Below are 13444 nucleotides of genomic sequence, written 5' to 3'. Positions count from 1 at the left end.
AAAATAAAATAAAAATAATTTTACAGTACATCAATAATATTTTCTAAGCATTTTTACACCTTGAGTAGTTATTGTAGTTTCAGTAGGGATCCTTATTTTTTTCTTGCAATTAAAATAGCCAGTATTTTTTTCCAATTAATTTCCGATCAATTCTCGCTTTAAATAAAAACTACTTTCACACTAATTAGGGCAAAATGCGTTTTTTGATCCGTGGTTAGAGTTACTAATGGTCAAATATCTAACCATTAGTCAAAAAAGTTAACTACTCAGTATAGGGGGGTTAAACAAGATGGCCGCTGGTTATTCATAAAGTAACAGCTGTTTGTCACAGAAATCAAGCTATGATATATTATTTTATATTTTATACATTGATTATAAGAAAAAGCAAAAAAATTAAGTGAAATGTGGTGGCAAGAGCATTTAGAGTGTGGAAAAAAAGGTTTCCCTGCATAGGGTCACATTTAAAAAATTCAAAAAATTTACAGGCTATCATTGTTGTATATTTCATAATATATTTATATAAAAGAGGGAATATCTGCCGAAAGACGATGGAAATTCCACACTTTACCTTCCATAGCAGAGATTTAGCTGAGCATTAGTATCATTACTAGCTACAGAACCGCGGTAGGAAATAATGAAGTACCTATATTAATAAATAATATTAAATTCATCATGTATTTAAAAGCCTATAATATTAACTCATATATACCTACATACTTGCAATGAACTACAGCTATACATTAGTTAGCAACCTAGGATATTCTTTAGGGTTTTCCATTACATATATGAGTTAGCATCATCTTACTACAAGAAATTTTAAATAAAACATGTGACTAGATTAATAAAATGTTTAATTATAACATAAATACAAATATTTTTTATACAAATATATTATATAGCAGCAATTTAATATTACTACCTAATTGTTTCTTCTTGCATTTCACCTCAATTTGAATAAACTCTTCTTGCTGCTCCAAATATTTATTGTGCCTTTCTTCCATCTACTGCATTGTTTTTTGGTGCGCCTCCTCTTTATACAGCATGGATTTTTGGTGGGCTTCAAATCAAATCATTTATTCCAATTAGACCATCTAAAATGGCACTTTTTAATAAAGATTATTCTAACTGCCGCTTCCAAAAGGTAGTTTCATGTGGATAACAAGAAAGTAGTTTGTTTCGGTGTCGGAGAGTATGTGTACGATATTTTATTTAAATAATAAGTGAACGAAATATTTTTCCAAAAATTTTGATAGGCAACTTAGTAGATATACATTCTCCTAGTTATAAATATACTTAATTATTTCTATTGGTTATTAGCAAATAAGCGAGCGCACTAATCTTGCAGCCGGATCTTTGACTATCAGTTTTAGTCAAGTGTGTATCTATATTAATGCAAGATATTTTTAATCGTTCCAGGTTACAGCATGCCTTGAATGTTATTACATCTATAAAACAGAGTAAGCAACCAACAAAGCCGCGTGGGGTTTCACAATTCTTTCAACCATTTAAAAATGATAGACTATTATTTTATACATTTGTTACATTTCTGACTGTACTAGTATTGTACTATTTAACAAAGGACTGGAAAGGAATCACCGCCCCCGAAGAAGTTGATTTAGGATCTGTTAGAATTTTATCCCGTCAGCACAGAAGACACACACGGAGATGTCACGAGTACTAGTTTGAAATGTAATTTTACTTTCAAATTATAGCCCATAATATTTTTATACTTCTTTCTTTGTGTAGACAGAGACAAAAGCGTGACACAAACGTAACATGCTAATACGCAGTGTTGGCCTAAAGGATTAGGCATGCCACCCTGTAGTCTGTGGTCATGCAACATACGTTCGAACCACGACTCAAACTCACTCACACACACTCACACAAAAGCAAAAGATGTTAAATTAATTTTACCAGTTCGCAAGTCAAGGGCGTAGAGTGGGCAGGAAGAACTGGCAAGAACTTCGCTTGGAAGTTTGTTGTAAAACGAATACAATTTCCATATAAGGACTGGTTTATCTTCTGAAGCCTAGTCGGTCGTACGCTTAAATTAGTTCTGTTTCGAGTATTATACTGGTGAAAGTCACTTTAGTTTAGTTATAAATCGTTTATATTTTTTGTACAAACATCAAGGCTTCAAGAATAAATAGAGACCAGACCACAGAGTGTCATAATATTTAATTCCTTAAAGATATTCCGTATCGACTCCCTTGGGAAAGTAATATCCCGAATAGCCTGTTTCTGCTGCACAAATATGGATTGAACCTATGTAGCAATGTCTTGCTATGCACAGAACATTTCACTCCATTTGTACATTAAATACTCACATGGTGAATGGAAACATCGTGAGGCAACCGAATGTCTTATATCTATAAGCGCATGTGTCAGGCACAGAAGGCTATTCACACAAAATGAATTGATATAACCGTAAATTACTAGGTAATTACTATTGACGCGTACTATTTTGGACTTGAACGTTTAGGAGTTAATTAAACGAGTGATAATATATAATAATTATATTTAACATTCGGAATGCATTGTAGTATTTAGTCTATTGACTAGGTTATAATCATTGACGATTTATCTAGACTCTCTAATTAATGCAATTTACATTACAACACTAAATAAAGAGTGACATAGTATCATATGGAAATCAAAATTATCTGCTTCCGTTTGTTAATACATAAAATCTATATACGTTTTAATTACAAGATATTATGATTTCCTAAATTGTTAACAATTTGTGTTCTGGGAATTACTTCATTATGTACAGCCTATTATTATAATGTAATAACGAATTATCGTGCCTTATACAAACATGAATATTGTTTTATAAAAACTGTGTAAATGCACCATTGACTATCCAATTGTCGCATCAAGCAATTTTAATTCCTTATAAACTAGAGTTAGATTTGCAAAGCATACTGCTTGCTTCAGCCCCCTATCATTGACACTGGTAGACGCAAGTCCATACAGTAATCCCTCTTGAACTAATAGATCTCCAGCTCTCACGGGGCACTTATCCAAGTCCTTAACACAGATCACACTATCGTATTTAAAATTGCCGACATCTGTGGAATTGTCTATATTGTCAACTGTCACAAGTTGAAGTGACAACGATCGCCCGCCACGAAATGGCCGTCCTATAATTAGGGCTTTATTTTTAAAATTGATATTTTTCCCGATTTTAATGTAAGTAGCGCATCGGGACAGATCGTCAAAGCTCGATAAGAGTACTAGGGCCTTCGTTATGACGCCATCATGTGGTATAACTTCGAAAACATCCACCGGAAAACCTTTTTTGCATTGAGGACTGTAAAACATAAAAAATATGACTTTACTATACATACTGACTTTACTATACATACTGACTTTACTATGCATACTAACTTTACTACTGATATTTAGATTTATTAAACAAAATGAGGATTTCAAACCATGCAAATAACCACAGCAACAGGACAAATAATAAATTAAAATATATCATAATATAACTACCTATCGCAAAATTTAGTTCATGTGTTCAAGAGATTTATTTATATGTTATATTAGAAAATTAAAACTGAAGTATTTTCGGACCAATTCGACATAGGGTCCTTCAAAAAAAGAGTGTACCAATTCTTAAAAAGGCTGGCAACGCACTTGCGGCTCGCAATGTGAGTGTCCAGCGGCGTTATCACTTAACATCACGTGAGCCTCCTGCCGTTATGTCATAAAAAACGATAAAACGGTATTATGACTAGTTCCGGTTTTCTTATGATTCTTTAGTAAGAAAGAGATATTTGCTATATATATATGGTTTATAAGAGTGTTTAAATATCTATTCTTACTCAGTAGGACTTCCCAAATGTAGCCGAATCGGACCCGACCTTAAACATAATTCATTCGCCAATACTGATGATTGTGATAGCACCGCTCCAACGCAAATTAGTTCTAAATTAACGACAGAACGAATCCTTGCAACGTATTGATATGTATCTACTTTCACCAAATTACAATTAATATTTGTTTCTGCGCTCAAAGCATTCGCGTCAAAGTTTTTATAATGAACGATGAAGTTATTGGCTACTATTGCCAATGTAGCTATTAATATACTGGCCAGCAACAGGGCAACACTGATTTTGCTCCTACGAGTCCGGTCATCCCACGGTAAAGTTATGAAATCGTGTCTATATTCCTGATCATCACATTCGTGGTCGTTTTCATGGAACGCCAGGTTATTTTCCGTATTTTCCATCTTTTTATCTAATTTTTCTTCAAACGCCGTTTTTCAGCTTAGGAAAATCTAGTAGGCTTCATTTTACTTAAATTATATTTTAAAATGGCGCCAGTATTTGGAGATCAAACGAACTTGTTCGTTTGCTTCGTGTGCGGAAAGAGAAATGGCGTGACGGTTATGCGAATTGCGAGCTAATGTGATACGTCTTTGCTACCAGCGCTGCATTTTATTTATTCACAAAAATTATACATTTAACGATAATGATTATAGACAAATAAAAGTGTCCTGTACATTATAAAAAGCTAAATAAGCGCTTGAATCAGCCTTAAATCCCACGAAAGTTCTTTTTCTAGACAAAATCTTCCATATTAGTATTTTATTAAAAATTAAATGTACTTAATATAAAATTTATTGTCTTATCAAAATTCCTGTCGAATATGCCTTTGGTTTAAATTCGTAAGTTTTATTTAAATTAAGCGCCATCTGTGTTGAAAATAATATACTATGTAATAGTACTTTGTAATTAGTTTTGGTATAACATAATATAGTTTTATTGAACGTAAACACTTTATGCTTGAAAAACTAGTATAAAAGTCTAGTCCATAAGCAGGTTAGGTACTCCTTAGTCTGTTGAGGCTTCAGACAATCTGTGGTCTTTCAACCTAAACTGTGGTCACTTATTAAATATTATGTGAAAACAAAATAAACACAATTTGTCTGTATTGTTATTTGGTTTTACAAACAATATTAAACATTTTAGATGTTACGTATTTTTAGTACAACAATAACGGTACATCACATGTTTGAAACTCAAAATTTAACGTCTGTAGTTAAAACATAACCTAGGATGCCGACTGTGATATTATTGGATGTGTCTCTTTCTATGAGTCGGCCCATACCTTCTTCGGACTCTACAGAGAACCACACACGTCTGACGATTGCTTCATCAGCAATTAATACATTTCTAGACTACCTATGTGTTCATTCTAAACTAGAATATGTTGCACTGGTTACGTTTTCATCCACATATGAAGGTAACGTCTTTCCAGCTTACTTACAATTTATATCAAAGATAACTGGGTATATATAAGTATAATATCATTAAATATTTGTTTTCTTGCAGTAACAATTCCATTTACCCGTGAATATGACAACATCAGAGCAAAATTGCCTCACCTGGAAGAAGGAGACAAGACTTGTATTGAAACAGCTTTCATTGGTGTAAACCAATTAATATTAAATGAATGGGGATATCAAACGCCTATGCAAATTATATTGGTAAGTGGTATTTTCAGTTTAGTGTAACTATTGATTGTAAACTAATTCTATGTACAACATTTAATGTTATTGTGCAAATGCCATTCACAGATTCCCATATACATTTTTCTTTTATTACTTAAATTTTAAAAGATTACAGATGGCAGTATAGGTACTGGTCAAATAGGAAGGAATCGGATTATACAAGCCCTACCTTTGCCGCCCACATACCCTGTGCGAATACATGTACTGCCTGTGGTTGCCCCAAATGATCAAAGCTTACAACAAGGTAACAGAATAGATTTTCCATGTACATGTGACATAGTTAACACTTAGTCTTAAAAATACATAAATAAAAACACCCAGGTCTGTCTATTTTTATTAATTGTTTACAAATCTTTTCTAGACCGTTATTTTTTTTTTGGTTTCAGCTATACCTCTTTATCAGAAAATAATAGATTTAGCAAGTAGCACTAATGGTACTATAAGTACTATATCAAGAGGTGCCATTTATAGTCCAGATACCTTAAATGTTCCAGGGGTAAGTAATACTTTAAAACATATATATATTTTTTAATTTTATTATATATTATAATAATGAATGTATTAAATGCATAAGAAAAAATTAAAGCAATCAAATGACCATGTAATTTAAGTATATTATTTTAATTCTTGTATGTGTGAGTAATTATAATTAGACATTAGCATGCCAGCTGATTGTGGCATTTTTGTAAATCATCCATCGTAATATGTTTTCCATGCAAATGAAGATTTATTTATTAAATGCTTACACACATTCCCACACACACCTCTATGTTATGTTATGGGTCGAAATCCAATATGGCTTTAAAAATAATTTAACTTAAATTTTTTACTGGTTTTTTTAAAGCTGTACATTAAACTTTATTTGTTTAAACAAATCAACCTCAAAACTTTAATAAAAAAAATATGATGCAGGTGTGAAAAATAATTTTTAAATATTTCCTTTAGCGGTTGACTCTGAGTAAGAGTGCACAACCTGAGAATCTAAATTCTCTTATCATTTAACCTTATGAGTCACATTAAACTGCTATTAGTTAGCGTTCCATATTTGCATATTCAGAGAATGTTAGATATTTATTGTCAGTAGATATTTAAGGTTTTATTATGAACCATCACGGAGTGATATCTTCTGTAAGGGACAGATAAACTTTTCATATATATATGTAAAGTGTATATATATGTCCTATGTGGTACTTATATACATTTAGGTCTATATTCAATAAGAGGTTCTTGAAAAAAATAAATAGATATATATAATATAGTGTATAAATTTTGTAAATTTTTCAAGGAATAAATGAGGCTTATTTATTATTTTTAGGTCATAACAGCCATGACCAGACTCTGTGAACAGCAGTACCAAGAATTCTGGTGTTCTCTAAAGTGTGGACAGTTAGAAGCGCGCGTCCAACTCTTTCCAGCACCAACTCCTGCCTCGCAGGATGGAGTATCAGCTAATTATACTATATCAAATCAACTGCATGTTATAGGATTCATTTCTCAACAGGACTTGGGTAAGAATTTATTTTTTCACTCTACTGGTACTGGGAACTATTTTTTTTAAAATAATAATTAGGTGCTACCCGACATGCTCTATGTTTTTGATGTGAAACATCTATAGCCGCACGTAAAACCGATTTCTGGCGTGGCGACGCATGCCGTGGCGACGCGTCGCCACGCTATATGATATACAACAGTCTAAATGCAGTAGTAAATTTTACATTAAAAATATTTAATGAAAATAATGTTTATTCAACAAATAGTCATCGTTATCTGGAAAAATATCGTAATATTTTATTTTATCATTATGACATATTTAGTTCATATCACAGTCTGTTATTTTCTGCATATTACTTTTACAAAATAATGTCGATGTTTCACATCTGCCAGGCGTGCTGTGACGGCTCACATTTTTTTTAAATAATTTTATGGCCTGGTAACAAGACCTTTAAGCCAAGTCTTAATTGACATGCTCTATGTTTCTTTGATCATAGACAAGATGATCCGTGTCTGACAGATGTCATTGTTTTTTTTATGCAACGGGAGGCAAAGGACTATGGACACTGACATTACGAATATTGTGAGCACAAGTCTGTTACCGCCCTGATATGAATTAGTGCGCTCTTCTTTTGATGTTGAGACTTGAAGGATTCCTCACGAAGTTTTTATTCACAATACAAGTGTTAGTTGCATATAGAATTAAAATTCCATTGAACGGAACGGATTCGAACTCACGATCGCAGGTTTGCATCCTACATCCCTGTTTAACCGCATATAAATTATTTTATTTTATGCAAAATGCGTGCGAGTGCCTCAGACTGTCAGATTTACCCATATCGCGATTTAAAATCAATTCAATTCAAAAATCATTTATTCATGTAGGTAACAATGTACACTTATGAACGTCAAAAAATAAATATATATTTAATGCTTCTAATTTACTGCGAGTTCTTAAATCAAGGGCGTAGAACGGAAGAGAAGAAATTGCAATAAACTCTCCGCCACTCTTTTTAATCGCCATGTTTTTTTTACACAATGTTTGTAAGGAGCTGCAACCATTACACCATGTTCCATATGACATCTTGAGTAATAGAGAATAATAAAATAAATTAGAAACAAAGATTTGTCCTCTATCAGCAGGAGGCATGATGAAATAGGAGCACGCACTTACATACTCGTAAGAACAACACGCAAATACGTAGTATAAACAACTAATATCACCGCATACACGAATTCAAGTACGACCAGTCACCACAAGTAGCGAACTGTGTGAAATATATTTTGTAACGTATTTGTTTCTAATAACGATAGATTTATTTATTAACAGGCACACCCATAGCATTAAGTAAACATTTGGTAATACCACAAGCACAGACAAATAATACCACAAATCGAGAGAATTATGACCCAAAAACACCAACAAAGGTAAGAAAAATTATTTTAATTATATTAATATAAATAAATCTCCTGTCACGATGTTTGTCCGGTATGGTCTCCTTAAAACTACTTAACCGATTTTATATTAAATTAGCAAACCGTGAGCAGTCGGTCCCACTTAAGACATAGGATAGCTTAGATCTTTAATTATAGTCGCAATTTTATTTTATTGCAAATATTTGTTTATTACTTGATACAATTCTAACAGATGGCGCTGTGTTAAAAGTACCAACGTTCCACATAAGTTCTCCTACCGTTTCCCTTGAATAGTTTACTACTATGTAATATAACAAAAACCATAGCCACAGCAACGCTTCGCCGAGTCTACCAGTAAATTATTTTTTTTTTATCGAATACATAACCTATAAAAAAAATATAATTCTTGTTTTTTTTAGATATTTTCGAATACATAACCTATGTATTCAATTACCTATTTAGTAAATAGGTCAAATCCACAACGTTTAATATTGCTTTTTTTTTGAGTTTTTATATATTATTCTTAATCTCAATAAAATTGAAAAGTAAAATTAATTAATAAAGTTTGGTCTGTGGCAGTTTACCATGGCATGGCATTTCATTGCTGTATTTCTATACTTCTTCGTTGGTGAAGAGCACCAACTTTCGAGTCACCAGGCGCCAACCTCAATATTTTATTAGCGTCTGTGCACTTGAACCTTACTCAAAAGGGAAAACAATCAAAGTTGGAGAAAAGTCTTAGAGTATTTGCCTTATATTTCCACCTGCTATTCTTGGATTCCTTTTGTGCTCGTCCAAGCGAGGTGATATGGGGCTTACGTATCAACAATACATAAATTTCATTCGCAATCATTCTCTATACGCATTAATTTATTATTTTAATGAGTAAAATTATCTGTGTGTGATAAAAAAATGGGTATATTTATTTTTACATTATTCAAAGCATGCCAACCGTACAATGATTTATTTATTTCAAACATACACACATTATTATCTTTATAGCCTATGCCTATACGACAATGTGGAGAAGAAATTTAATAAAAATATAATAATGTACATAAAAAATTAGACACATAATGATTTATTATATGTCTGTATGTATATTGGTGAATGTGGTAAATCACAGAACAGATTGTATTTTATTTTTACTTATGTAACTTAAATGACGTTGTGGTTTATGACATTTTCTTTTGAATTATTGTATGTAAAGGGAGGATAAAACTTGCCGAGTTTCTTGCCCGTTCTTCTCAGAACAAGACCTCCTGGTAGTCTTGCGAACGGATGGCGTAGTTTTGCTCTTTCGCGAATTTTGTAAACGTTTTTGACATTCATAAGCATGCCTTAAGTCGCATCTAAACTGAATAAATAAATTTTGATTGATTTGATTGATTGATTACTTTTTGGGTTAAAAATCGGTAATTTTTTAGGAAGGATCAAGTACGGATGGGTCCACTGATGAGGAGAACATATCAGATCCTAGCAAAGTGCCGAATTTCTGTGTGTTACTCCATGGAGCACTGAAGGTAAGATTAGAAAGAAACAAAGAACGCGCGAACTGAATCCCCCCTGTATGTCAAAATCAATTCTGTCATTCTGAATTGAAATGTCAAAATGAAATGACAGCTGTATTCAAATTCAATTTTTTTTATTTATTTAAGTAAAAAAATGTACTCTATGAGCGTCAATTATAAAAAAAAATTATATTGACTATAAAATCTCAAATCAAGGGCGTAGAACGGACGAAAAGAACTGACAAACTCTCTGCGACTTTTTTTAATCGCCAACTTTTTTTGTTTGTGTGTGTATTGCCAGTTCTTCAGTTTCGTTCTACGCCCTTGATTTGAGAACTGGCTGTAAATGTTAAATGAGAAGCATTCAATTTATATTTCTTTTTTGACGTTCATAAGTGTACATTATGTTTTATGAATAATTTTTTTTTATTAATTCTATTGATTGATAAGTGAAGTTTTGAGATAGATGAGTGATTAATTTTTCACTTTGATATTTTTAAGTTTTCACATTTGGAAAATTTGTTTTTAAACCAAACTTTTTTGATCCGTAAACCTATTAGCGTATTTGTAGTTATAACTACGGCTTACGAATAAATTTTCTTAGACAGCCCAGAATTTTGAATCCGTATGCCAACATCATGGTTGGGAGCTGGACCATTTTGGCAAGGTCCATCCAGTCCCAAATATAGAACTTTCCAATACTTAACATTATAGGTAGAAAGTATGGCCGCAGTGGTACAACTTGGGGTAGACTGGTGGGGAACACTATCTGCCTGGTGTGAGGCAGCCCGCGCGAGACGCTCCTGCCTACTTCTCAGTGTGTTAAGACCTGGGGCCTCGGCTGCCCCCTGGCTTGGGCCATTGGACCAATTGGGGCCAATCGATGAGACCACAACGAACCGTAAGTTTTATAAATAAGTAATAAATCAGTGGCGCAACAACCGCCATTTTTTAACCGCTTCAGATGTTTGTATCTGTCAATAGACTAGGGTAAATAATAATAAAAAGGAAAAAAAATATTAGTAGGATGAAACCCATTAGAAAAGGAGGGGAATATTATAAAAATGAATGGAAAAATAATTTACGGGCGATCTGAGGTCGGGAAGGGGATATAACTTCAATATGCGTCAATAAGTTGTTCAGATCTTCTTGAACTCATATTTAATGTTCCTGCCAGGTCTCTATGCTCAATATTCAAATTTTTACAAATATTGGTGTTTAACTATGGGCTGTCATTTTTCTAAATGTAAGATTTAATAACTAGTCTTGTTATTCAATAGATGGACAGGATGTGTTCTGCTTTAGATTCTGTCAAAAACATCAAAACTTCGCACTCCTCTTCTCATTCTTTTAATAATAATTTCAATCAACTGTTTATCTTGTATCTTTTTTATACATATATTTATAGCTACAGGTATTTTTGTTTTGCTTTGTATCATATTTATTAGTGAAACTTTTTGTGAATACATATAAGGTGTTAATTTTATGTTCAGTTTTTTTGTATAGATCTGTTTTGTTTTCAAATAAATAAATATTTACGATATTTCAGCGGAAACATTCCCAATACGCTCGTGGCGTTCGTATAGCGGTGGCGGTTCGGGATGCGCATGGGCGCGCCCACACGCCTTATTAGCGGATGTACAGAAAGTGCTGAGACATGCGAGGAAGTTACCGGATAAGACACAACATTTGTATAAGGTAACATTCTTTGAAAATTTAAAAATGGAATGCGGCAAAAATATATGTAATTATTTGAATTTAGAACATCAGTACGATTATATGTGTACGAATGTAGACTAGCGCATAATATAGAATGTCAATGTCAAAAAGTATGTAGTACTGAGGAGTTTTCATTATTACTTTTAAATAGATAAGCCAATTAAAATTTAAAAAAAAAATCAGAACATTTTTAATTCAAAAAGCCCAAGTCGACAAGTTAAGTACTATGGCCAACGTATCAACCGCTGACATTTGACATTTATAGTAATCTGTGTAATTTTATATTACTGCCAAATAGAGTGTTTGTTCGTTTTTATAAATGTCATACCTACAGATAATATTAAAAAAAGGTTACCATATCAGTTTACATTGAGCTCATTGGATTTTATATATACATATATGATATGGGCAATCGTTGATAGAAATATTTCAAGAAATTATCGATTATAGATCTTGGTAGGGAATCATCAGGTGCATGAATCTTGCCTAGAGAAACTTTTTGGCCGGTTCCTGTATTTGCCTCATTTGAATTTTTAAGTTTTTGTCACATATTCATTGACGTGACATAGAATGACTTGCTTGAATTTGGAATACAAGCATTTTATTATATAGATAGAGTTAGTTATGGATAGATAGATTTAGGAATATAAGTTTAATTTTTTAATGTTTTTATCTAGAATAGTTGGTGTGGGATTTTGGAATTCTATCGTATTAGTAATTACTGTTAAGATAGAAAAATGTAGTGAAATAAATAAATAAAAACAATTATTTTACGAACATTTATATTACATATTTATTTATAGATATAAGTTTATATTTTGTTATACTGTTGTATTCTTGATATTTTAATTTCTACGTGTTTTATTATTCAGGAATTGAACCGTCTCCGCCGTGCAGCAATATCTCTTGGGTTCTCCGAGCTTTTGACTAGTGTGGCCGCAGCTTTGGAGCGCGAATGTGCGTCTTTAGGCGGGTCTGCCCCACCCGAGTGTGCATTACAACTTGCCCATGCTGCCGCCGCCCTGAGGGATCCAAGGACCGCCCTAGACATCAAACATACCCTACAACCAGTGGCTACGGAATTCACAGTTTCTTCAATGTCACATTAAATAAATCTCAACAAATTGTGTTTTATTTATATTGAAAGTAAATCCCATAGTCCATTCGTATAATTTACGTATAAAACGATTTTAATTGATCAAGAACGAAACTACCCACAATTATGGAATTCAGTTAAATATTAATCATTTATTTTATTGTAACAGTCGCTGATTGTCTGTCGCTTGCCCGAGAAGTCGTAAAAGAAATCTATTTTATTCAGGAAAATAAAAGTTGATACAAAAATTGTTTTAAAGTGAAACTTTTGTATGTGTGGCGCATGTCACGTGACGGTCGGCCGCGGAGTAGGGATAAAGTGAAAGGCGCTCGTCATAGCAACCAAGGCCAATATGGCGGCGCGCATAGTTCGCAGCATCTGTCCGTGTAGTGTATAGACTATTATTCATTTGTGCCAGTGCTCCACGCCTATTTTTGTATGCTAGTAATGCTATTTTAATATGTTTATATAATCTAAATAATTGCTAAGTATTATGTATGTCATACTCTCTAAGACAAAGAATTCAATATAAATATTAGTTAGAGACAGTCTAATTTTATTATTTCCCATTATCATTCCAATTTTCCAAATATAAAATTAAGATTGATAAAGCGATTTTTATACCCTTAATGGAATATTATTCGAAAATTTTTTTAGTTAAATGTCTATAGTGTGAAAAAAAGTTTCACT

At 32.7% G+C, this 13444-nt stretch overlaps 2 protein-coding genes across 2 annotated transcripts; one reads left to right on the top strand and one right to left on the bottom strand.

The window, feature by feature from the left end:
• Nucleotides 1–2859: 2859 nt before the first annotated feature.
• Nucleotides 2860–4237, bottom strand: LOC110993458. Its single transcript, XM_022259735.2, has 2 exons — nucleotides 3831–4237; nucleotides 2860–3313 (listed from the first exon to the last, which is right to left on the bottom strand). Exons 1-2 carry the CDS (start codon nucleotides 4235–4237, stop codon nucleotides 2860–2862), a joined length of 861 nt encoding a protein of 286 aa, XP_022115427.2.
• A 653-nt stretch (nucleotides 4238–4890) lies between these two features.
• On the top strand, nucleotides 4891–12782 carry LOC110993457 (integrator complex subunit 14). Its single transcript, XM_022259733.2, has 10 exons — nucleotides 4891–5253; nucleotides 5343–5497; nucleotides 5630–5765; nucleotides 5908–6017; nucleotides 6837–7029; nucleotides 8343–8440; nucleotides 9856–9951; nucleotides 10654–10840; nucleotides 11489–11637; nucleotides 12531–12782. Exons 1-10 carry the CDS (start codon nucleotides 5067–5069, stop codon nucleotides 12765–12767), a joined length of 1548 nt encoding a protein of 515 aa, XP_022115425.2. The 5' UTR covers nucleotides 4891–5066; the 3' UTR covers nucleotides 12768–12782.
• Nucleotides 12783–13444: the final 662 nt, after the last annotated feature.

The sequence above is a fragment of the Pieris rapae genome, chromosome 23, assembly GCF_905147795.1.
Source record: "Pieris rapae chromosome 23, ilPieRapa1.1, whole genome shotgun sequence".
NCBI classification, from domain to species: Eukaryota; Metazoa; Arthropoda; class Insecta; order Lepidoptera; family Pieridae; genus Pieris; species Pieris rapae.
The sequence above is the reverse complement of the archived record's forward strand: the minus strand, read 5'-3'. Positions and strand labels throughout refer to the sequence as shown.

Bases quoted from the DNA above. Each gene is read 5' to 3' on its own strand.
- LOC110993457 (XM_022259733.2), top strand. From the start codon at position 5,067: ATGCCGACTGTGATATTATTGGATGTGTCTCTTTCTATGAGTCGGCCC. The intron at 5,498-5,629 runs GTAAGTGGTATT...AAATTTTAAAAG, and splicing joins CGCCTATGCAAATTATATTG to ATTACAGATGGCAGTATAGG. The intron at 5,766-5,907 runs GTAACAGAATAG...TTTTGGTTTCAG, and splicing joins TGATCAAAGCTTACAACAAG to CTATACCTCTTTATCAGAAA.
- LOC110993458 (XM_022259735.2), bottom strand. From the start codon at position 4,237: ATGGAAAATACGGAAAATAACCTGGCGTTCCATGAAAACGACCACGAA. The intron at 3,314-3,830 runs GTAAGAATAGAT...TATGTTTTACAG, and splicing joins CATTTGGGAAGTCCTACTGA to TCCTCAATGCAAAAAAGGTT.